At 40.4% G+C, this 26,629-nt stretch overlaps 1 protein-coding gene across 4 annotated transcripts in view; it reads left to right on the top strand.

Annotated features, from left to right (window-relative positions):
* mef2aa (myocyte enhancer factor 2aa) overlaps nt 1–26,629 on the top strand; it is a 62,156-nt gene that overhangs the window by 29,194 nt on the left and 6,333 nt on the right. For 2 of the 4 annotated variants that reach the window (XM_074677266.1, XM_074677269.1), the window contains exons 3-6: nt 2,286–2,489; nt 17,311–17,442; nt 18,955–19,177; nt 26,003–26,187. In XM_074677266.1, coding sequence (XP_074533367.1) covers nt 2,286–2,489; nt 17,311–17,442; nt 18,955–19,177; nt 26,003–26,187 — 744 coding nt within the window. Of the gene's footprint in view, nt 1–2,285; nt 2,490–17,310; nt 17,443–17,509; nt 17,645–18,954; nt 19,178–26,002; nt 26,188–26,629 lie in introns of all 4 variants that reach the window. The other 2 variants (XM_074677265.1, XM_074677268.1) reach the window with 1 other exon arrangement.

The following is a 26,629-nucleotide window of genomic DNA, read 5'->3' on the forward strand; positions in this document are numbered from 1 at the left end:
TAAAGTTGAACAAAGCCAGCTCATCTGCTCAACTCCTCTCTTAGTAGGTCAGTGAAACTGATGAAGAATACAGGCACATGCACTCCTCTGTGGCTCCAAGCACAGCTTTTACTCGCAGCCACGTTGTGTAACACACATTTGATTGGACCCATAAAGACATAAATCTGAAGTTGTGATTTCAGATACACATATTATAAAAACTCTCTCTGCAAACAATCATTAGAGACCCAAAGAAGAAAACAGCTTTATTTCTGTCCTCCCTTCTAGTGACTGATGTTTTTGGCTTTGAGAAATGACTGTTGCGTGTTCTGTAAAGAGGTGGTGTAACATAATAACGTGTGTATGAGTCTGAGGCAGCCACAGAGACAGAGCTGCAGAGATACAGGACATAAAGTCACTTTGCAGAGAGGCTAGCGTTACCATCTGAGTGATGTATGACCCTAAGTCCCATCTGAGGGCTCATGTTACAAGGCTTATTCTGCACTACACAGATAGCTTTCCGTATATGGAGTCAGGGGCTACAGTAATGTATGGACCCCTGTTGTTGCCAAAGCTCTGACTCAGCTGGCTGACTCGTGCCTCCGACCCTGACCTCTGTCCTGATAACTAGACGTTTCAGATGTGCACTGTGTCATTGCCATCATTCCTAAAGGAGGAATCCTGATCTTGTTATCTGTCACCTTGGTTATACTAACATTGCTGTAACATAACGAGACTGTTAATAATGCTTCCCCTGACTTAACCTAGATTGTTCTCTCCAGATGGGACTGTTTGCTTTTTAGGTACAATTCATTAGAAACTTGAGAAAAAAACACCTTTTCAACGTAAGCAGAGCAACTTACCACAAAAACTGATTGTACACCTTCTCCATCACACTACAGTAGGTGTAGTGCTCACAATTTCCTTCTAATGCGTCTTCTTGCTTACTTTAACTTCCAGGGGTAAAGTGAAAACACAGTTTTCCTCACCAATACATTTGTACGGACACCAATTCATCATTCCCTATTAACAGATTCAACAAAGAGATGTATAATCTATACCAGGGGTGGCCAACCAGTCAGAGACCAAGAGCTACAAAAAAGACAGTGGTACTACACAGAGCCACGTCACACACACGTGGTCTTACAAACACACTTCCTCTCACACATAAACCAAATGACATAAAATGGAAATCAATACATTTCCAATTTTCAAAGCGAGATTTACTGTGTTTGTGTGTTTCAGTTCATACTAGAGAAGAGAAACTGAAACCCAACTGATCCTAACGTTAGCATCCATATAAATATAGTTTAGATTGATCGGCACACCACTACTCATAACTATATATACATTTTTATGAATGGATCAAAGAGCTACACACCAAAAGGCAAAGAGCCACATGCGGCTCGCGAGCCACAGGTTGGCCACCCCTGATCTATAGGGCTGGAACAATATGCAATCCTTGCGATTCGATTCTATTACGATTTTTGGGGTACAGATTTGGTTTAAATTGTGATTCTTCAATATTTACGATTTTTTACTATTTTTAGTTTGCTTTATCAACACCAGACCATGTGAAAAAGTTAAATGATGATGATAAAGTCTACAGACCATATCAGGAGACATATTTTCCCATAGAATGCACGTCACGTGAGTCAGAGAGAAACATTTCACCTGCTGGAGAAAAACGATAACTTTTTTTCCAATCCACTTTATAAAAAAAGACTGAAAGTGCTGCTGACTATTTATATGGTCAAAGATACAATCTGCTTGATGCCTTTTTTATGTGATTTTCTATTTACGGTGAAGCTGAGACTCACCAGACACAGTTGAATGGCTCTGTTTTAGGAGGTGTAATAAGATAAGAAATGTTGTCAGTAATTTTAAGAATATTTTCCAGGGATGAATGTCACTTTGGCTTTGATCGTGACACATAAGTGTTTGTAAAGTTGCTAAAAAAACTATGGTACACAGAAGAAGAAATCTTGAGTGGAAGTGGTTCATTGCTTACTGTTGGCTAAAGTGGGCCATCCCAATCCGAGGCAGTTATTGTTGAAAGGCAAAGTTCTGAGATTAACTTTGTACACAAAAATTAAAGTTAACAAAAAACAAACAACAAAACAAAAGATAAAAGACGTAAATACTTTTCTCCAAGACTGGAAAACCTAGAACACACTTAAAGAATTTTCCATATACTAGGTTAACATTTACACCTGTTCATACGGCTTGTTTTTTGATTTTGTAACTGAGTAAATTCAGTAAAGAGAAGCCGTTTACCTGATGGTTTTGTTTCTGGTGTCCCTTAGGTTACCTTCACGAAGAGGAAGTTTGGCCTGATGAAGAAGGCCTATGAGCTGAGCGTACTGTGTGACTGTGAGATAGCCCTCATCATTTTCAACAGCTCTAACAAACTGTTCCAGTACGCCAGCACGGACATGGACAAAGTGTTGCTGAAATACACAGAGTACAACGAACCCCATGAGAGCAGAACCAACTCTGACATTGTAGAGGTGAGTGAATGCCGCCTCCTTACTTTGTGATGAAAAATTTGTTACTCATCAGGTTTTCTTCCCCCTTAATAATTAAAAATTTCCTCTTCTTTATAATTTTTTACAGTACCTATGTTCATATTTAATACTTAAGGTTGTTGTAGTAGTTATACTAACAGTGTATTTAGACTATAAAACACTTTACTATATCAAGGCTTTAAAGGTTGGTTGGCTCTCTAAGGTTAAAGCTTTTAACAAACAACAGCTAGACAAAGCAACAGTTTCCTTCTCGTCACCACGCAGATAGGGCACAGGAGGTCTGCTCTCCCTGATAAGTTCAGTTTCTCTTGTGCCCGTCAACTGACGTGGAAAACCTATCTCTGCACACCCTGGCTGCTGACCACCACTGCTGCCTGTGTTTCCCATAGATATTGTACCTGTAGGGCTCAGTGTTCTGGCTGCTCCTCATCACAGACCATCAGCTCGGCTGTTTTTCCGTAGTTGAAATACAGTGTTTCGTACATTCCATACCGCTCTATAAAACTCAACAAGCACTTGGCTTTCTTGGCAGGCTGTGCATGCTTGACAACTAGCGGAAGAGTAAGCCACTTGTTATGCCAGTGTACAAAACCGTGAGCCAAAAGTGGAAAAGCTGGGGTAAATGAGAATGATTAGGGATACATCCTATTCCAAACCTCTTTCATAGCCTCTCTTGTGGTTTCTCTGACTTCTCAGACCTTCTTTTAGAGCCTGCTATCTTCATTGTGACTAAATGAAAGCGTTTATGATAAACATTAATGCCTTTCAAAAAGCCTTTGTATGATGTTGACAACAGTTGACTGTTCCTTTTTATGATTATTATTTTAAAAAGACTCATCTTTTCTGCTTTAAGGTACTTTTAATAAACATTGCACATTGTCACTTCACATTTCTTTTACCTGCCACCTGTCCACTACAACATACAGCAGTTTTATCCCCTCTGCTCAATTAGAAGACATGAAGCGAGGGGTGAGATAAGAAACAGTCTTGTGAAGCCTTTGCTTCGGAGAGACTTTCTCTTGGAGGAATTAGTGAAATTACATGCAGCATAAAGGAGTCAGCTGTGGCCCATTATCTTTTATTCATGCTGCTGCTGCTTGTGAATTACCTGCTTGGCAGAGCTGCAGAAGAGTGCTCTGGCATCCAGTAGACTCTTGCAGTCACTTCTCCATCAGGGGCCCTCCGAGGAGAGCAGGGGCTCACCTGCATAAAAAATACATGGATGCATCCCATCATTACGTAATAGTGACCACAAAATTATTTGTTTATTTGGTTTAGTTATATATTTATTTTTTGCTGTGGCTCTGTCAGCTGCCTTATTTTAAACAAGCAAACCTAAAAGAATCAAAGAGGTTTCTCTACCTCAGGCTGTTATACCGTGAATCTTTGGACTGACAGCATGGATATACATCGTGCCAAATGCAGCACCAGTGGTCCCTCGCTGTTTTTTTCCCATTTAGCCCTTCTGTGTACTACTCTGAAGGAAGCTGCTCCTGCTACATAAAAGGCGAGAACAAGCCGCTGTTGTCCCCGCTCACTCGGCCAGCATCTTTGCAGATATGCACAAACAGCCCTCTGCCTGCTGGCTACGTGCTCAAGGTTCAGAAATGAGGAAGCGGAGCAGAAGTAACCAAGCCGGTCCACTTCACAGCAACGCCACACAACCCCACTGTTCACGAGGCCAGAGAGCTAGTGTCAGAGGTGGTTTGTAATCGGTGAAAGATATGACATGATCATACTTTAAGAGAAGTCTGTGTTTGTGCCACTCAGCAGCACAGGTCCAGTACACTAACTGAAGGAGCTCATGGGTTTATATCGCACGAAGAATCCAACCCTTCCCCCCTTAATGAAGTGAAATGGGTCTCACATGAGGACACTTACTGTGGACACTTATCTAAGTTATTAAATTGTGCTAAACCAATCTTTGCCGTGCAAACAATCATGTGCTCATTTGTCCGCTTTAGGAGGCCAGAAAAACCCTCTCCTCCTTTTCGTTGGGAAGCTCGTTCCGTGTGAAATACTAAATCAAAGGTCACATTCCTGCTCAGTAGTACCATCTGTAGATAAAGGCCGAGCTGTGTAGTGTGGGAGAACAGTCTCCATGTTTTCCACAGATGGATGCATGCCTGGGCCACAGTTTGATAACCCAGTGGAGGGCTGTGGACTTTGTCTCAAACTTGGCTTGCAGTCCAAAGCCGAGCAGCAAGCGCCGATGTGTCAGTTGGCGTGTGTATTTGGACATGTTTGCATGTGTTGATGGTCTTAATCCTTACAGCACTCAAAGCAGCAGGTAGTCGCTTGGAGTGCAGTAGTGTTGTAGGAAATCCATGTTTTTATGCACGACACGAACCATCCTCATTTTTTATCATTCTGAACAGTATTAGGAGGGAAGTCATTTTCCATCAATTTCATCAAATTGCAGTGCTTACCTTTGTGGCCTAGTGAATAAAATGAAGCACTTTAACAAAAAATTATTTCTGCCTAAGGAAGGCTGCTTCCTATAAATGGTAAAAAAAAAGAAGTTTCATTGGCCACATTCATGCTACTTTATTCTTTACTTAAGTTCTTTTCTTAAATAGGAAAAATGTCTGTTGTGATGTCTCCACAGTGTGCAGTTTTCAGATCAAACTCTGACACATGCAGTCATTTCTGCTCAAAGTAATTGTGGTTTCTAATATATTTGTTTGCTAACCAAACAGAGTGCCCATGACTGAATGTTCTGTGGTGTTGTTCCTATTGTGCTTCGTATTGAATTGTGTTTATACCACAAATGAAAATGCTGCTGTTAGTCATTACATTAATCTAATAATATTTACTCTCCCTCCCCTCTCTGCTGGCGGAGCTAATGAGATTTTGCTCATGCTCCATGATAACCTCACACCATTCTCCGGCACACAGAAACATCACTGTGTCTCCAGGAGAAAACTTGAAATCACAGACCCACTTCACAGGCATCAGTTGGCATTTATGTGTCCCCTCTTTAAGCAATTCAGAACAATTTAGGTATAAGGTTAAAATTAAGAGTAATCATGTTTGCAGGCACACGGAATTGACATTAAGTCAACACTTAAATCTTAATAAAATCAGGCCTGTGATTTGTCTTTAACCCAATTTGAAGATGTGATTTAAGTGAAAAATTGTTGCCCTGTAAATAAGAAATGGACTGCAAGATAGGCCTTTTTACTGCTCCTCTTTACCCTGGTGAGTTATGAGAGTAAACAACCCGCCTTCATTCATAGGGAAATACTGCTTATCTTCCTAATAAAAAAGAGAGGAGGCCATTGTTAACGGGACTTCTGGAAAAAAAGAGTGTTTACTCTCTATTCATGAAGGAGCATTACAGTGAGAGGAAACTAGCATAAATTATCAGGTAATTTCCATTTGGTTTTATTTCATGATCAGTATCATCTGTTGTCATAAAACGAGCAGTATTAATTCAATGAGATATGAAAATTTTGACCATTACTGAATGCCAAGCCATGTTATTGACCTTTGCAGATTCCATTGTGACAAAAGCTTTTAACCCAATCACAGCAGAGAACTCAATTTACCATCATACCCCATATTCTGTATCTTTCTAAAACTGATTAAGACAGTCAACGCACTGAGGTGTAGTTTACACCCAAAGAAAAATAGTACAACCAGTTCAGGAATCAAACTTTAAAGTGTAGTGGACTGAATGGGCACCAGTAGTTTCAAACAGGGGATGTTTATGTTGTCAATCAAATGCTGAGCAGTGATTAAGACTCATTTCTATCTTAATGAATGCAAATTGGCACATCTGCTATGGTGGGCTTGCTGTCCAGACTCTTCAATTAGCATGATTGATCAATTATCCTCCTGCTGGTGGAAATGGAAGATGGGGAAAGAGTGCAGGGATGTGGGGGGTTGGAAGAGAGAAGAAGAAAAAGAACTATACTTTATCAGATTACAGAGTTGTGTAGACTTTTAAAATAAAAGCATTGCAACTTATTCAGAAAGGGTAACCATTCAGATTAAATCTAGCCTAAAAAGATAGTTTTAACAAACTGACAAAGATAAACTTGTATTTTGATGGCCAAATATCCAGGTTGGAGATTACAAGAACAGATTTCTCAGATCAGAATTAACATACATGACCACAAAGACATGCTAAACATGTTTTTTTACTTTTAAACTCTGTTGTGTCTGTTTTTGTTCTGACAGCTCAAAGTGGAAGATACAGACTATACTCGGTGTACATTTCTGATAGAGACACAGAAACATAAAAGGATGGTCAATGAGGCTCTTGCTGTGGCTAATGTCAAGTTATCTTATGTGGTAGCACTACTATGGGAATCATAAAGATGGTAAGGTAAACAAACATAATTCTCACAATAACATAAATGTCTTCCTCTCTGATCTATGACTGTTACTATGCACTGCCTGGGTAGGCTGTGTAATTCTCTTAATATCAGATGAACACTGAAAAAGTCACCAAAAAGATAAATTCAATAAGGTTTTATGAAATTAGAATTTGTTGCACTCCCAAAAATGTTTATTCAGTTAACAAAACACTCAGGCAGTTTTCCACTTTTTCCTCTTCTCTTGACTTCTATTTTGTTTCTTTCTTCTTCTTTAACTTTTACTGGCTACTTTCTGCGAACCTCGTGGCATTTATTTAAAGGAACACAAAATGGAAAAGAAATTTCAAAGTGAGCTTCTCAGAGTGTTTTATTGCCTAACATTTAAAATGATTAATGTCTTAACATCATCACATAACAACAGAATCCCTGAATTTGGGGATGTTTTCTTTAATATTAGTTTGACCTGACTTAGATAAAAAGTGGCATAACCTAGAGAAAGCTTTTATTTCACTGTGCATTTAGAAGAAACCTCGCTTGCTAAAAAGTTCCATTAATTGAATAAATGAGGCTTCAAATTAGCCGCTTCATCGTCATCTCTCAGACACTGAATACCCACCTCCCTCTCTTAGCATTACCCTTTCACTTCTCCGCACAAAAACATAATCTTACTCCTTTTTTTGTACAATAAGCTCAGGGCAGCGATGATGAGAAATCCTTTTTAAGCTAAATCAAATATCATTTCTGTTGACTTAGACTTATTGATGTTGATTTTTCAAGGCTTTTCAATATATGTGAAACTTTCCGCAGCCCATTTTTATTATTACAGAAAAAAGTGTGTGCTTTTCTGCCCTCCTGGGATTTATTGAAGTGATATTAATATTGTTTTCTACATTTTCATTCTGACTATATATCATGCAAGGCTCTGTAGATTATTTTTGGTAAGATGCTTTTATCCTAAGTGTGATTACTGTGATAAATTTATTTTTAAGCATGGTTATGTGATTGTGATTCTCCTTTGAAATCAAGTAATGTTTGTTACCACATTAATACGAGGCCTGTAAAGAGAGGAAAGAGGGGGTTTGGAGCAATGTAGCCATACGTGTCATAGTTTCTCTGATTTTTGGTGCTGATATAAAAAACCCATGTTCAATACGAGCTGCTTCCTGCTTCATACTTCCTTTGTGTTCAGAAGGTTGTTTATACCTGGGAGCAGACGTTTAACCAGCTCCAGGGTCCAACTGTGTTTCCAGTCAAAACAAATACAGACACCTTTCACACTGCAGCAGCTTCTATTTTCAGACCGGTGCAGTAGGGCAAGTTAAAAATAAATAACTCACATATGTTAAAGTAAAAACAGAGGGAAAGGCTATCTTTGTTTACTACAGGAAAATGTCTGCTAATGTTACTTACAGTTAAAGTAAGTAGCCTCAACTGATGAGTCAGCCCTTTTTACTGTAAGATAGGATACTGCCAAATAAAAATATCTCCAATAATAGATATTTGATAGAGACCGACAGCATATGCATTTATACGTTTGTGCAAATGACTCCACATGAAAATACATCAGAATAGTGGAATGCTGTCACATTCAGATGAATGTTGTTTATTTCACTTTTTTCACAGTTATTGCATAGTCACAGCATAACTGCTGCTTGGACTCAGCTCACTTTTCTTTAAATAACTAAAAGATTACATTTACAGTATCTACCATTCATAAGTTTTTTGTGACTTGTACACAATTGACAACATTTTTCAGCATTTTGAAGTGTAACCTATGTCAGCTATGTATTCCTTCAAACCTTTTATTTATCGCACATTTATACTATAGAGTTGTGCTACAGTGGTAATAACTAATATAATCACATTTCATGATAAGAAGTGGTAGTGTGAATTATCCAGTTCATTTATATGTTCATTTATCTCTTATGGAGCAGAGTGGTGAGAGTCGTCTGAAGAGTCTCCTTTCTCCATATGAGTGAGACAGTATTAATGGTTCTGTTGCGAGAGACATGCTGTGTTTCAAAGTGCCCCTTTTTGTAGGACAAGGACTCTTTTTCCTCTGGGCTTTTAGTGAAAAAGGGTCACCAGTCCTCTTTTGTAGTTTTCTCAGCGTAATGAAGCAGTTGAGGTAATGCTCATATTACTCTGTAATATGTGTCCTTGGTTGGGGAACCAACACACAGTAATTGTTTCCTGATGGCGGGGTAATGGCCTATGGTTCTCAAACTGTGAACATGTAGTTTGATTACTTGGGTCTAAAAAAAGGGGTCTTCTTCTTCTTTGCATCGATTCTTCCCTGTATGTTTTTCTTACCAGGTTGCTGCTAAGAGTTTTTTAGCTTTTAGCACATGTATGACATTGACGTCAGAGCTTTTTTTTTCCATGCTCTCAGCAATGTCTCATTTGATATCAGGGTCTCTTAAGAGAGAATATGATGAAAGGACACAGCAGCAACAACAAGATACCACAAGCCATAGAGCCTCCTTCTTAACATTAGTTTCCACTGACACTAATGAGTTGATAGCCCATAACATGTGTTTTAAAAAATGTAACTCCTCTGTCCTTTTTTTTAAATTGTAAGTTTTAAGGCTCAACATTTTTTTTATTTTAAACTTCTGTTGTGATTTTCTGGAGACCTGATGTCTTCTCTCTTGGTTTATTTCACAAACTAAGGCATATGAAAGAGGACAACAAATTTCAGCTGGACTATTTTTCTGACCAGAGTTTTAGTTTTACATGTAGAAAAATAAACAAAAAGTAATAAAATTTTGAATATCTTTATTTCTGTTAATTCTCAAAGAAAAGCTAAAAGGCCCTTCAACTCTCAACTCTGGCTATATCTGATTGTTGCCAGGAAAGTAATGCCACAGTATCCACTTTTTAAAAAAGTCTGGGATAAAAATGGCTATTCTTAGTATTTTCAATACACATGCTTTTAATTTTTTTATATTTAATTTTGACCCTGCAGCATCGCCGTTCTGTCTGTGTGCTTTTATTCAGAGATTTCACAAGGGAAATTCTGATTTTCTATTTGCAACAAACTTGTAGCGCTAAAGTACTTGAACAATGTTGGATAGAACTTGGTGTCTGTATTATCACAGATAAATGAGTGTGTATGTGTACTTTTTTTTAAAGAATTGGGGAGCATGATTAATTAAGCAGTATGGGGGTATAAAACTAAAGCCCTGTAATGTGAAGTGAAAGCTGATAGTTTTACTGTGTTTACTGTTGATAGCGTGTCAGTGGGTTCTCAACGCTGAACCCTGTACCCGACGTAAACAGTGGTACCAACACCATAAAATAGGTCAGATAATGAGCCGACCTAGTTTGGTTTGATCCAATTACAAAGCTATAGTTGTGGTAGTCATGTTGAAGACTGCAGGCCACCAGTCCACCCTCTTTGTGCTCTCCACAGAGTGACCTTGTGGGCTAAATAGTTAAAATGAGACCTTGCTTTTGTTCATGGCGGCTTCTGTGGGTGAGCTCGTGCAACAATCAGGTTGCCCTTGTGCCCCCCTCCTCCCACTGTGCATGTGGTGTGGCCAACCCCTCCTGCCCAGGGGCGAGGACAGAGCAAAGCCTGCTGGGGAGGGGCGGCAGGGTGGTGGGGGGGCTTGGCTGGCACTGTGCCACCTTCTCCTGGCTGCCTGGCCTGACTGGGGGCAAAGAGGGAGGCTGCTGTGTCTCAGATTGATGAGGACAGGTCTGTGGTCCGGGTATAGAGTGTTGCAGAACAGACGTCCTGCTGGCATATCCTGCCCTCTCTGCCTCAACCCCCCCCACCCCCAGCTCTCCGTACTCGCCTTATCGGAACTCCTAATTGTCCTTATGAATATTTTAGAGGCAAGCAGGAATGGGAGTTCAGGGTTGGGGGTATGGTTTCAAGGGCCCTGACAGCTAATGATCCACTCAATGACCAGAGAGAAAGAGACGATAGAAGGAGTGAGAGAACGAATGAGAGAAGGAGTGAGAAGGGGCGTGAGAAAGAGAAAGACACAGGTAGCAAAGATGATTGGTGAGATTATTAATAATCTATATTATCCTCTTATTTCTCATTTCAGTGTGTCATACTTCTGTTTTTGTTGTTCACAGTGTTTAGGCCCTCACTGATTTCAACCGGATGATTACATTGATTGATTTTGTTCTCAGTTTGTATTTCACTTCCTTTACTCTTTTATACTGAATATTTGTAGTCTGCTAATTGAGACTACTCTCAATGACTGTAAAGGCCATTAGCTTTGTCACATCAGTCATTCTTCACAATCTCAAAGCTGTGAGCTCTGAAGGGGCCGTTTATTGAAAATTATTGCTCTAAAAATCAATATGAAATGAGATCTGATGAATATCATCAAATCAGTAAAATACGAATTATTAAGAATGAATTAGAATAAAATAAAGTGGATAAAAATAAAATGAAGTGAATTAACATGATTTTTAATAAAATAAATCAAACACCATTTTCTTAAAGGGGCTGTGAGAAGTTTAGAAAGTGATCTTCAAAAAGGCGCCATTTAAGACATATTCCCATTTGTAATGCACACTTTACAATGAGATAATCAGCGTTAATGCAGGTTATTTCAAAATGCTTCTTCTTGGCTTTTTTTGTAGCTTCCCGATAGGCAAGCAAGACTGGATTGATTTAATGCACGTTGAAGTCTCTATGACAACACCACGCCAGCCGATAAAGTTTAGAAGTGGGAAGAGAGATCTAGTTTTTCCCTGCTTAAAAACAATTTCTTGGATTAATTTTGTCGTGATGGTGGACCCAAGAGCCTAACTGTCAGACAGAAAAAGGACAGAAGAGCAGAAGAAAGCTAAATTGAATAGTGATACAGGCTAAGCTAAAGGCTAAAAGCTGTTTGCGATAATGTTCATTCCAATCCACATGCAGCACTTATTCTGCAGTGGTCTGTTCAAATTTGAGAGACTATCAATAAATTGAAGACTGAGGTTACGTTTGCTAGTTGAAAGGTTAGCCTATGGATACATCGTAGCACCACATATACCCAGCTACTGACATATGGTACAAACTTACAATGTTTGCTTGTTGTCACGCTTCAAACAACAGCATTGCACAACTGTACAGATAAATATATTACCTTGTTGCGTTGTATCTGTTGAATAGTTGTCTTGAACAAAGAAAATTAGTTCCAAAACAAACATACGTCTGGTTAAAAGTCATACGCCTGGTAAAAAACATATGCTCCTTTAAAACTTGATGCCTGCAACCTGCTTCCAAGAGATTGGGCAGAAAAAGCCAAGCTAGAAAAGAAGCTTGGAGAAACTTGTACAAGCTATTCACAGTAACTTGCAATTGGCTAGTGTCAGGACTGAGTATAAGAGGGGCCAGAGAGACCAAGTTTAAAGGTGAGGAGGTTTGCCACTATTTTGCTTCAATATTAATGTTCCTGTGCATTAAGTTGTTCATCGACTACTGTACGTAATAACAGATTTAGATAATATGTTTACCTCTCTGTAGAAGAGGGACAAGGCCATGCTGTCACTCAAAGGCTGTGATTGCAATGCATTAAAAACAGACATGGCTCTGTCGTGGAAGTCATTACATGGGCTCATAATCAAATCCAAAATGCACTGTTTGTGAAAACAGTTAGTCCCTGTACCTACATTTAGGTTCAAACAGCACCATGGAAAGATGACTTTATATAGAATCATGATCAAGAAATGCTAGTTACTTCCCTCATGGAGTTGGACTGAGGCAAAGTGGAAAACTGGGTTCAAGGACAGAGAATGTTCATTACTTATCACCAGTTTCCTGATTAAGTGGTGAAGCGAGGATAACTATCAACGATCATTTCTAAGGCTTTTAACAAAGCAGTGCAACATTGTAGCAGCTTTTCGCTTCCACCCTGAGTGAGACGTCAGAGGAAAAATAGCTGGTGTGTGTAAATGTGGTGAATTGTTATTGTAGTGTCAGGTGGATTGGACTTCACTATGTACATTGTTTTTTCTTTAGCAGCTACAATACAACAATATACAAAGAAATGCAGACAGTTGAGTGGAGTGGTTTCCTCCTCCTGCTGCTCTTCCTGTCCACTGAATATCTAGACAATGGCCAAAGGAAGGACGCAAATCCAGCCTCATATCCTGGTATCAGTCCACTTAATTATGTGTAACGGTCATAAGATTAAACAAGATATGTCTTGGGTTTACAGAGTCTCCCTGTCTAACTGTCCCTTCAACTCCTAGCTCACAATATGTGGCAGGAAGCAGAGAAAAGAAGGCTTCCCACATTACACTAACCGAGTGCTCAACCATTGCCTGAAGAGCAAACAAAAGAGACTTTTATTCACCTCAAATGAAGACTAAATGATGGTGGTGAAAGTCTCTTAAGATGTTATATAAGAGCAGAAATATTCCTTAGCAGATAAAAGCCTTCCTATCAGCCGCCTCCCCATGCTGATTTCCTAGTGCGTTCACACTCAAAGAAGCCCTTTGATAAGCACATTAGATGGAACGGCCTGGACACAATGGTGATGTCATGAGGATTAGCACGCTACCTTGCTTAGTGTAGCGGTGGGCACAAGGGCTAATTCACAGCACTGCAGGGCAAAAAGGATGGGAGACCCGGCTGGAGCGAGGTAAAGAGACGAGGCAGCTGAACACCAAGCGGCTAAAACAGCTCCTGTGTAAGGAGGCAGAAACCAGCCCAACATACCTACATTAAACTTTCATGTTGCTCTCCACTTTTGGAGCATTTTGTGTGATTTCTCCCTGTATTGCCATTACTCAACAAACTGTCTTGCTGTTGAGGGGCCTGTAATCAGAGCTGTGATGCAGTAGTCAGAGGTCAGGTGGTGCTCTGCCAACTCTGAAAGCTACTGTAAGTGAACACTACTGTGTGATTCAGGTACAATGGAAGAGACTATAGAAAATAGTCTCTTCATGCCTTCCTTTCAGCCATCTCCCCCACAATTTTGAAGTTGAGCTTTCATATGAAGCCACTATCTTTCTACTTTCACCCAGCCTTCTTTACACGTACTGTACTGTGTAGTACATGAATAAGTCAAACGCAGAAAGCTCTCCTGACACAAGAGAGGGAGAACATCAGAGTGAAATTGTTTTCCAAGACTCACAGCAGCAGAGTAAATTGCTTAGGCCCATTCCACTTGAAGTACTCCTCAAGAAACAGGTGATGTAGGTGGCTTATGCAACCGTTCGTTTTATTTTTAATCCATGGAAGGGTTTTTGCTTCAATTTTGCAATAAAAAAGTGAACATAAGGCTTGAGAATAAACCTAAGGTCCAGAATAGAGCATTACGTGAACATCATGTGTCTATAGTTTCTTTATTTTGATATCTTTTCTACTCACATCTGGCACATTTACACTACAATTTCAGATTGTAAAAGGTATGCAAGATTGCTTCCTAGCCTTTTATAAACATACTTGTAACCAGGAGAGACGGTTTCATAAGTCGGAGGTAGAATCTTCCCCTTGGTTGCAGCTGGGTTAATAGTCAGGGCTCAGGTGGAGATGACTTTTTTCCCCCTCCAGGCTAAGGAAGCCTCAAGGCCTCCTGCGATGGAAACGTTTGAGAAAGAAGTTGAATATCACAGTGAGAAGCACACACACATACACACACACACATGCACACAGACAATAGAGCCTGGTTGGTTTGACGTCAGCCGCTCAGTCTCATTTTTATTTGAAGAGCCAAATATCTATCAATACAGGTTTGGACTGCTGTGAGAAAATAGCAGCTGGCCTTGTTCCCACTCATCTTTGTGAGCCTCTCAGGGCCTAGTGAATAGATTACACAAGTTCCCTTGTCCATACTCTCTGCAACCCCCTTCTGTAACAAACAGCCCATATCTCTCATTAGAAATGCTACTGAAAAACCCATCATCAGCTGTATTCATGCCCAGCCAAATCTGTTCCCCGGAGGACAAACCTTACAACTCCACTCAAGATTCAAGAGGCATTTCTATTAACTGTTCTATTAGAGAAGTTTCAAGGTTTGCTCTCTTTGACTTTTTTTTTAACATGCTGATGGTTAACTTTTTGTTTTCTAGGTCAAAACACTGTAGAGTCTAGAGCTTCTTGCAGCATCAACATGTAAGAACAAAGCTGGTCTGGGGTTGGGTGGCCTTCAGGGCTCCATGTGGTCCCTTCTACGGCCATGCCTGTGCGCGGCTGCCTCTGATTGGCCAGCACAGGGAGTCAGGTCTTGACAGGTGTTTGGAAGAGGGACACCTGTTTGGCCATGTGCTGATTTAGTGATCCATTTACTGGGAGCTGTAGGACGCACCTGCGGGACGCTCAGGACATGCCAAGTCATTAAACAAAATTGCAGCCATGCTTTTCAGTGTTTTAGACACGTTAAAGTCCTGCACAGATATCCTCCACCTTTGGTTCAGTTGTTTATAGATAGTATACTCTGTGGAGATTCATTTCATGTAGCATGAGGCAGATCTAAGAGCTGCTATCTGGTTCCCGTCTCACCCACTGGGCTGCCTGACCCCTCCCTAAATGGCTTGGACCAGTGGGTGCGGTGTGCTGAAGACCGGCCAGGCTTGTTGTGAAAGTGGAGCAGCCCTGCCTCACTTACACACAGCCGTGCCCGACCAGTCCAACCAAGATATTCCCATAATAAGCAGGTTGGAACTTAAATTTGCAGGTTGAGATCAGATCTTTGGCTCTCTGGTGGAGAAAGTGTACTGTCTAACCCCAGTAAACACAGGCCTTTTGGGACCTTAACTAAAGAGGGTTCGTTCAGTAAACAGGAAATGAACCAGCAAGGCGTTTTCTTAGAATGAGAAGAATGCCACTGCTCTGTACCACACCAAACAGTAATCCATCTGTGGTACAGTGCTGGCCATTCATTATCCAAAGGACCTCTTTCTCTCTTCAGGGCATTGCAGACACTTAGGTTCGAAGAGTTGTGGCTGCTTTCTGAACTTCCTTATTTCTTTCTTGCTTGTGCAAAGTAACACATTCTAAATTGTGCATGCAGATTAAGAAACATCTTGAGCAAAAATAAAGTGTATATACTGTACACACCTATATACATTATGTGTTTTTGCAGCATATACACTTTAACTACGCCCCTCAGAAATTAGTATACACAGGCATTGGGTAAGCAAGGAGGGACTGAATGAATTAATATATGGGGTCGCATAAAGTCATAGCCCAGGTTTAAGGAAGTGCAACACACTGAGGTTTTGGTGAGCAGCACTGGGTTAGCCACATTGTCTGCACAGACCTAAACGTTCTGTCACATCTCTGTCAGAGGATGTAGCAGCTGTAGACCCCCCCACACACACTCACACACACGCACGCACACACACACACACACACACACACACACACACACACACACACACACACACACACACACACCCACACACACAACGACTTGCCTCACATACATTGCACACTTGTACCACACACACACACTCTATCTCACATAGTTACTCTTTCCTCTCTCTTTTACACACACACACACACACACACACACACACAAAGATTTTCCACTATGTCAGGCAATGAAGAGCAGAAACAAGAGAGCAGGGTCTCATTAGTGTGTGTAGGTTCCTCTCCTCTGGCTCACACTCTGACCCCAGCATCCAGTGAAGTCGGCGACCTTCCTGTAGACACGAGGCCTCTGAGGCAGCCCGCAGACAGGGCAGGGCGCTGCTGTGGACCTGCAGCAGCCCGATAGAGGAACCTTGAGAGCCACACATAAATCATGTTTTGATGTACACTGACTTGATATCACAAGCTGTCACATGCTGTCAGCACGTCTTGTTAACACCGCTATTCAGAGCTGTAATGAGGAGCAGAGACCAGCTCGTTTGAAACTGAGCAAAAGAGAAAACTGTGTTGTAGTCGTATGTTTAGCCGTATGGCAATTTCTCCCTCTGAAGTTGGAATAGGCTTTTTATTACACCACAACTCCCCACCCAATGTACTTATGAGCTCTTTGCTTTAACAATAATTGCTCAATTTCATGCTGAAATAAGCATCTTTGACCACATTTGATTATCCGTTTTATTCCCCACATGCGTTCGTTTTGATAAGATCCCACGAGTGACGACCATACTAAATTGGGACAGTCTTAAAGTGCTCTGCTGTAGGATCTTCTTATGCAGGGGTTTCTTCCAGCTGGGTGGCTTATGATAGCTGAAATATAATAAAAAATGCAAGCATTCACTTGGAGCAGAAGACGGAGGAACAGGAAAGGAAGGAGGCAGAGAAGGGGGTCAAGAAGGAAAAAGGTGAGGAGAAGGGAGGGGGATACAATATTTTTTCTCTGAACTCTTTGAAGGTTGAAAGGATATGTTGTGACATGTCAGTTTCCCCTTGTGTTTAAAAAAAGTTTGCTACAAAAGACATCACTAAAAGACAAAAAGATATAATGTGTAGTCATATAACTGTGGTAAAAATGCATAAGGTTAGAAAACAAACAAGAGCTCTGTCTTGTATTCTGTTTCTTTTCAACTGTGCAATTTCCTTTCAGAAATTGAGAAACAAAGGCCATAATGACTGTACTAGTCCTGATCCAGATGACTGTTTTGGGCACAGCCCCCTCATGGACGACCATTACGGCAAACTAAGCGAAGAGAGTGATTTAATGTACAAGCGCTGTGGTGTAAGTACTTCCTCTGTCCCCTGCTGTTTTGTGTTGATTCCTGTCTTTATGTTGATGTTCACTACAGGCGCTAAACAAGAAAGAACACAGAGGTTGTGATAGCCCGGACCCTGATGCCTCATATGTCCTCACTCCTCACACAGAAGAAAAGTATAAAAAAATTAATGAGGAGTTTGATAATATGATGAGAAATCATAAAATCGTAAGTACTGTAAATGCAACATCTTTGCTTGGCTTTGTGGCACAAAGGATATTCACTCTTATTTTCATTTAACTACTCTTCTTTCTGTTCTTCCCCACCCAAAACCTCTGCCAACGTCTTCAGAGCTACTCTTGCTAAAGATTAATACCCCATTCACTGGGTGTGCATTTGTTTCTTAGGTTGATTTTTAAAGCAACTGATATTTTGGCACACTCTGATAAGATCACGTCATGTCAACTAGAAATTAGTTGCTTTTCTGCAGAAACTATGATACCAAAGTATCATGTTTAGTAAATCCAACAAATGTCACTTTTAACAAAACAGTATTATGTGTAGTAATAACTTACTCATACCATTTGGGTGCTCATCATTAAGATTAGCAGGTGCTGTGTGCTTCTCAGGCCTGATTTTCAAGTCACTATTTATAAGATTTAAGTAATGTTCATATTTTTCTTTTAAATCCTACCTCTGTCTCAATGCTTTCTGCCATTAGATAAGTTATATTTATAACAAGTTCCAGCAGTCAAGTGTTTCCAGTGCACACTAACACCGCACTATCATTAAGCATCTTCCCTCTCCCTCATCAAATACCACACTGGCTCACCCTCTAAAATCCCACAAATCTTTTGTGATCTTATCATGCGTGACGATATTTGAAGTGTGCAAGAACATAGTGCTTACTAAGCAGTTGTTTTCTCTATGTTCCTGACTTGAAGAGCATCACTTTGCCATTAACAAACTAATGATAACACCCCACTGGCTCACTAGATAATGCTATGATGAAGCGTTCTCACTGCCACCTGTCATTCTCACTTACGCTTTGCACAGTCAGCACTTTACAGGTAAATGCAAGTGAGTCACAACTCTTGTAACTGTGGATCCCTGTTACTCCTCTCTGCTGTGCAGTGGAACACATGACACAGGAGTTATTCATGAGACAAAAGTATGTCTCAAGTGCTGGCTGCTGCAATGCCAAAGTGATCACCTGAATGCATGTTTTTGTGATTTTTTGTGTCCTGTGTTTTCTCTGTGTTGCAGTAGCACAGAAGTTGTATATATTTTGTGTATATCATGCTAACTCGATTTCCTCAGATGCCTGAAATGTTGGGCAGATTGTTTCCTTACTGAGTTTAAAATGTACAACATAACCTTCTTTTTGCAGTCTCCTTTGCTCTTCAGATTATTTTGATGGTTGTTTAATAAATTGAACCCTCTGTTAATAAACCTGTGACAGCCACTAACCTAGCAGACTCCTTCATTTCTACGTGGGTTTGTATGTGATTATCTGTGCTTTTGTCTCCTTCTCGTAGCCTACAGCATTGCCTCAGCAGAACTTCTCCATGCATGTGGCAGTGCCTGTTTCCAACCCTAATGCCATGTACCAGCAAGGAGGGCCTCTAGGCAGCCAGGCCCTGGCCTCAGCCACAGCCTCTCTGAGTGACAGTGGGATGCTGTCCCCTCCACAGGCCTCTCTACACAGGAATGTGGGCTCGAGTGGAGGCCCCCAGAGGCCCACCAGTGCAGGCAGTGCAGGTTAGTAGACATCAACTAGTCAATGTAATGCACTGTGGATGAGACGGGCAGTCTAGGTTTGACTGAAGCCTCTGATTGTGGTTACGGCTAGAGGTGCACTGATCCCAATTTTCTGGCTGATCACTGATCTTTAGAAAGCCTGACCTGCTGATACCGATTTGGGATGATTTTTATTTTTTACATTTTATAACTGACAGCATATACCTTCAATGTTCCAATCTTGTTTTATTGAAAACCATTGAACATTACCTGTGACACAATAAAATCTTTATGTTTTAACTTCAACAACCAATAAAACGTCCAGAGTTTTAGGTCTCAGAGCAAAAAGCAACTGGCTGGCTGTCAGACCTTCCTGGAGGTATACAAGATCAGTTTCATATGCAAGGATGGGCCGATCACCAATCCCCCAAAATTAAGGAAGTCGACACCAGGTGCATGTGTAGTTACTGCTGTGATTATAACAAATTTAAAATTGTACAGGTGATGTTTATTTTTCTTCATTTGGAAGTAATAGTAAAATAAGTGGTAGTCATTAGCCTTATTTGGCATGAAAACAAACTAAACCAACTAACTAGAAACAATGTATAGTTTTACAAGTGCAATCACATCAAAAACCTATTTTAAAAAACAACAACAGAAAACTGCAATGTTCAAAATCAAGCAGTATGGTTTTTGGATGGCTTTAAGCGCACCTATTTCAGGTACTGGCTAGCAACCACACACTATAACCCTCCAGAATGGACAACACTTTAGTTCTGTTGTTAGGCAGATTATTTGGATTTTGGTGGAACCAGCTTAGCCATCTCTTTTTCATGCCTCCTATTAAGCCATCTTATGCTGAGAGGCTTTTGGTCTCTGTATACTTATACAGAAGCAGGGTTCTTCTCAGTGTCCCTTTAACTCTCAAACTCTTCTTTCAAGATTATTCTGAATTGATTTGGACGTCTCTCATGCAACTTCTTAACCAAAGAAAACAGGATGTAAAGGGCCTCACCTCAAGCAGTCTTTAACTATTTTTTTTCTATGTGGGATATATTTTCACACCCTCTGATATGATCATCATCACACCATTTACTGTATCAGCATAGTGGAAAATGATGTCAGGCTATGCTGGTGCTGGTATGACTGGTCTGACTCAGTCAGTCCAGATGGCTTTTGCAAAAGTCGGTTTCACTGCATACGATAGAAGAACAAGCAAAAAGGTGTGAAATATCTCATTCAAATTTAACCACATTTCAGAATTGGCTAACACCTTCATGTTTACTTCATGTTTGTTTTTGACAATAACTCCATCATGATCATTTTCTAGGAGGTCTCAGTTGTATCATTTCCATCCTTGCATGCAGCACAGGAGCTTTATATGCTTCGATTTAAGTAGCTCTTGAAGAGACTGAGGATTCATATGAGCAGAGAGGATCTTTAAAATTTGCATCATTCGTGTGTAAATGAGCACTGTCCCTTTTTGAGGTGGATCTTTACTGTGAGATTTTGTGCTCACCAGTCCCAAACAAACATACTGAACACAGCTTGATGGAGCTCTCTTTCATGTATTGAAACTCCTCACCATGAGGACACTAGTGGGAGCACATCTCCCTTTCGTTTGCAGGGAAGATCGATCTCTGTGACATTTTCATGTCTGCACAGGCATCTCCATCACATGTTCTGCTAGCCTGCAGATGGATGCAGATGGTTAATCATATCACTCTGTGCGTCTCATTAGGTGGCATACTGGATACCACAGACCTTTCAGTGCCAAGTGTTGTGGGCTCCAGCCCAGCGGGTAAGTCCTCCCGGAGAGATTCATTAGCTCTCTGTAGCACTGCCCAATAGGCCTCCTGCTTAGCACGCGAGCTGAATAGTTGTGTATCCATCTGCGATTGGTTCAAGAGAGTGTCACTATCTCTGATTGATGGCGCCTTTTAGTGACTTTATTTTCCCTGCATGCGAACGGAGTCGATGTGTTGCTTCTCTCAGCAGAGGAAATGTACGATGTGCTTGTTTAATGCATGTTTGAGAGATGGGAAATGGCTCAGCAACATTCATGCAGAGAGGTGTTTGTGTTGAAACCAGCCCCGGTAACCAGACAAGACAATTAGCTGTCCAACTGACTCTGGGAGGTAAAATAAATTTTGCATTTCCTTTAGACTTGTCACCTCTATGCAGCACAGCCTCGTCCTGTTTCCTTCCCTCTATTGACAGGTGCATCTGTTTGCCCCCTGACTCCTCTGGCAGGCCTTATAAGGCTGGAGAGGGTCTGTAAGATGCCTAGACCAGCATAACCCTGTAGGTATTTAAGCCATGACATCCCACTAAGTCCTCAGTACACAATGACCGAACAGCCTGTCATGGTTGCAATGTGCTGCGTGAGAGGCAGAGGCAGGTGGAGTGTAGCTCTTAGCTTGTCTATTAGCGTAGTGCTTTTGGTATAAATTAGGTGCACGTTGGAGCAGTGAAATGGCGTGATATTTACTGTAAAACAAGTTTGTTTACTATGGGATACTTTGTCAAATGATTGATTGATTAGATTATGTAGAGACCAGAAGAGTAAGGTAAGTTTTAAATTTAGGGTGTGGTAATAACTTGGGGTAAAGTGAGGATCCTCTGCCAGGGGGCGTCAGCGCTTGGCACACTGTGCACATGCTGCAGCTGTTGTTTGTACCAAGTTTGCAGAACAGCATCGACTACAGGGAGGAGAAACCTCTCCAGCCCTGCTGTCAGATGACCATTCCTGACATAGCTCTGATTTTTCACAAGTAGCAGCTATGACCACAGCAGAAGCCTTTTCAAAGTGGCCAGATGGAAGATGTGCTGTGTGATATCTTCTCTCCTGTTCGGTGGTGTCACAACAGAGAGAAAAATACATGTTGGAAGAAGTTTGATACACAAGGCAAGGAAGAAAATTATCAGCATGTTTTTCTAACATCACATTTATCTTGTTCTTTCTTAAATAAGCCATCTGCTGTTGTTCTTGTCTTCCTTTGCTTTAGATGGTGTCCCGACAGCTTTACTGTACCCTTAAACATCATACCACCTAATTTAATGATCTGGTCCTTGACTGATGAACAAGGAGATTGTGAGATTTGGGTTAAAAGGAAGGTTTTAAGAAGCCTCCCTCCCTCTTATGCAATGTGCCTGCAAGCTGTGTGCATCTCTTATTAATACTGGAGTATTACAAGCTCTTAAAATAAAGTTTCAAAGCTTGTTTATAAATAGTCAAAATTTGAGGATGATAATGAATGTTACCCATGCATAATAAATAAAATAAAACATGTACACTTGGTTGCTGAAAAACTAAGGAAATGCAAAAATGCTAAATTCACCTGCAATTCCTGGAATGACCACTTGAAGCTTGTACAAAAAGTGATCAATTTCAGTTTGACATCAAATTTAAAAAATCTAGGCACTAAACCTCTGTTCTCTGGATAAATATTCCTTTTTCCTCCAGAAACAACAAGATTTTCAGGCAAATATGCCAAACTTCAGGTTTTGAAGAAATGGCTACTAATACGTGATGTCATCACATGTGAGGACCATGTCCATGTTTTATACACAGTCTTTTGTTTCACTCCTCCACATATCCTGTCTGTTTTTTTTTTTTTTCAGACGCAACAATGGGACTGTGTGTAGCATCTATTATTAGAGAGGTGTTCTTGGAGGCCTTGATTCACATCTACTATATCGTTTCGTTCATCAGGATATTTTGTTTAAACCTGACGCATGTGGGATTTTGGGTATAATAAGTCACTGTGTTTTCTCTCCCTGAATTCAAAATGAAAACTGAATGTTTCAGTTGTAAACACAAGGCCTTATGTAATGGCCCTCTCTCAGACTGTGTTAATAATTCAGGACAATGAACTGAAACCAAACAGCTTTGAGCATGCACAGGTTCCTGCCAGAGAGGATTTATTGGCACAAGCACTCCGTTAGAGAAGTCTGAATATGGAATGAAGGCAGACATCAGAAAGGCCTACTGAAATGTCCCTGCTGAACAGCTTGGCCTTCACTTGTGGCCATCACCTCGGCTCAAATATGTCATTGTGGGTGAAGTCTTTGGCAGGGACTTGAAAAAAGTGTGGGATTTTCTAGACCTCTGAAGTCATAATCAGAGATGTTTTCCAAAGATGTGCAAGTCAGCTTGGTCAGTCCTATCATATATTAACCAATGAATAAAATATTGACTAGTAGGCTGTGTGTGTGTGTGTGTGTGTGTGTGTGTGTGTGTGTGTGTGTGTGTGTGTGTGTGTGTGTGTGTGTGTGTGTGTGTGTGTGTGTGTGTGTGTGTGTGTGTGTGTATGTGTGTGTGTGTGTGTGTGTGTGTGTGTGTGTGTGTGTGTGTGTGTGTGTGTTTGTGTGTGAAGCACTCACTTCTAATGTGTTGTTTCATTAAGATTAATATCAAAAATAAAATTATTTAAGAGAATAGAAAACAGAAATGTAAAAAAAAACTATGAAATTATTGTTGTTAATGTTATTATAAGGTAAATGTTTCATGGATTAAATACAGCTGACAAGCTATGGTAAAAATAAAGAAAAAATTGAAAACTGAAGTCAGGTTAAAAAGATTTCTAAGTCTTTGGTGCACAGGTTTCCAAAGATATCCAAGTGGTTGTTATATACTGTTTTACAGGTGTTTGTTTAATGCAAAGTAGTCTTGTACCAGGTTCACTGTGCACACCTGAGCAGCTGTGTCCTCTGTCTTTTCATTGTTGTACTCATGTTAACAGATTGGAGGAGCCACACTGCCAGTGTGAGCAGCACTGCTCAGTTGTGTCTCAGGTGTTGCAGCAGAGCCGCATCACCAGAGAGTACTAGTTGTCTCAGCTTTGTTTTTCTGTGCCAGTGGGGTTCCCAAAAAAGATATTCACCAGTAATAGTTCTCATTTTGTCTGTCTAATAATACAACCAAAACAATGTAGGTTTAAGTTTAAACTTGCAAAACACTTAAAAAATATTCTTGTATGAATTCAAATCAGCAGTGCTTTATCCAGATTTATGACTAAATAATTTGATTTATCATCAATTACTATCAAGCAATTCTCAGGCTTATAGCAAGGACCTGCAATTGTTGGTGTCTTTTTTGAAGATGAACATTTTGATGAACTAAAATGAACTTTAAATCAAGGTTTATCAGTTTTAAGCTTTGGTATATCATTTTGCTTGCACAGTTTAGAAGATTTGAAAGAACTCCATTGGAATGTAGTCAGTGTTTAAGCTTTTGGTGCATCAATCCTTTTTTAGCCATGAAAAGTGAACATTTCTGCTCTGACATCATCTAGTTTGCCTGGTGTTTTTTTCAGCAACACTCATCAGACAGCGCTTTACATAAAATACTGCCAAACTGCACAGTATTTCTTTACACAAATAATATTTATGCTAACATCTTTTTCCAAATCAGCAACATCTCCATTGCTTTCAGTCAGGTCTGCTATTTTTAAGTCCTTGGACGTTGACTTTGTTAATTCTGTAAATACTGTTTTCTTTCAGCAGCCAAGTTGTGAGTGATCAAAGCCAAGAGCTGATGGCGATAGCTGCTTGTATATATTGTTGATTCAGCTGTGTGATACTATTGTCGGCCTCATAACTGTTTATTTGACCGTGAATTGTTGCTGTCCTTATCTGTAGTCAGAGAGCTATTGTTCCATTATTTTCACAAGAGCTTACTCATTGTGCGCACACTTTGTGTTTCACTGGGATACACTGCACACAATGGAGAAGTTAGCAACTTGTTGAGGTGTTAGTGATCTGTTGATGCAGTGCGAGATACCATTCAGTTTTATTTCCATTGTTTTCAGGACTTCAACATGCATATGTTGTAAGACACACTTTTCAATCAAACTTATATAAACTCAGTTCAGTTTGGAGTTCAACAGCAGACCTTGTTCAGATGACACACACAGAACATTGCAGATAGAGAACAAGAGTATTGTTAGATATAAAACTATGAAGAATTCCCTTTTTTCGAAAACTGGACTTTTGAAATGTGTCAGTTTCCAGACAACAAGAAAAAGACTTTTTAGGGCTCTGAACAAACTGTTCAAGACCATTCTTGTTCAGTTTTTTATACCAGAATCGAAACCTTTATTTCCTTTATTTGCATTTTGCGCCTAGGTCAACACATTTAGGACCAACATTTTAAAAATTCAAAAGTGTTAAATACTTTACAAGGTTTTTATGCTGATATTCAAGACTGTTACTGTCAATTGGTGACACTAAGAAAGTATTCTCAGGGAGAATTGCTTACTGAAGTTAATGAATCCGTTCACACCCACTGATAAAGCTTACACTTTGCATGCAATGGTTGTCCAGCAAAGAGTGGGAGTGAAGGTGAGAGTTCCTGAAAGAAGTTGGTGGGGACTTTGGTATTGTAAAAAGGAAATGACTAACAACCCTACACATCTAGGTGTGAATATTCAGAGGAGTGTCTGGCACTTTGCTAATGTTTGTGTGCACTGGGTAAAACAACATGTAGACATCTTTTAATGTTTTCTATTCAGCTGTAATGGCTTCAGCTATTTCTTTTAAGCAGTCACAGTACATTTGCTAGTGAACTGCTCCTCCTCCCATGATACAAAGACTTGACTTTGATCCAATCATTCACAATAAAAATAAAAGGCTCATCAATTTTGAAATGGACATTTTATTTTTGTAAATGTGCAGGATAATTATCCAAGTCTATTAAAAGTTCCCAGAGGGTTGGAAACACTTAACGCTGCATGCTGCAGCAGGAAAACAACAGTGTGCGAGAGGGCTGCTTGATGACTGCAAGTGTTGTCAGTCACAGTCCATGGTTTGATGATGTGTTTCTGTCGCTGTGTACCTCTGCAGGGAACGGTTTTGTTAACCCCAGGGGCTCTCCGGGCGTCCTCAGCACACCCAGTGGCAATGGCTTGGGTAAAGTCATGCCCACCAAGTCTCCACCGCCCCCTGGAGGGAACATGGGAATGGGAAGCCGCAAGCCAGACCTAAGGGTTGTTATCCCTCCATCTAGCAAAGGGATGATGCCCCCACTGGTGAGTACAAAACACACCATTGCACACAAGACTCACCAGCGAAAGGACCTTCAAGTATCTCTGCTGCAAGGAAGACAATCCTTTCAACTTCTCAATTCAGACATTCATCGCTGAATGTCTTGTAGGATTTTGCCACAATTTATCACATCAATGTAGCACCACGCTGTGCCAGCAAGGTTGTCACCTCACCAAGGACGATCCGTCAAGGGGGAATCACACACAGTATGCAAACAAGAGACATGAGTGGTTCCTCTTGTGCTCTGTGTTTCTTAGATTCCTTCCACTGAAATGTGGACAGAGCCAAAAAATCTGCAGCCCAGGTGTCATAACTCTTGATTCCCAACATTTAAATGAGAGGCTTTCTCTAATGATACTAATGACTGCGCAGGTTGTTCTGAATGCAATGAGCACCTGAGGCTAAACTTCAGTTCTGTGGTCATAA

This window comes from Halichoeres trimaculatus, unplaced genomic scaffold (assembly GCF_033239565.1).
Source record: "Halichoeres trimaculatus isolate MK-OKI-2021-1 unplaced genomic scaffold, fHalTri1.1 fHalTri1_scaffold_10, whole genome shotgun sequence".
Lineage (NCBI taxonomy): Eukaryota > Metazoa > Chordata > Actinopteri > Labriformes > Labridae > Halichoeres > Halichoeres trimaculatus.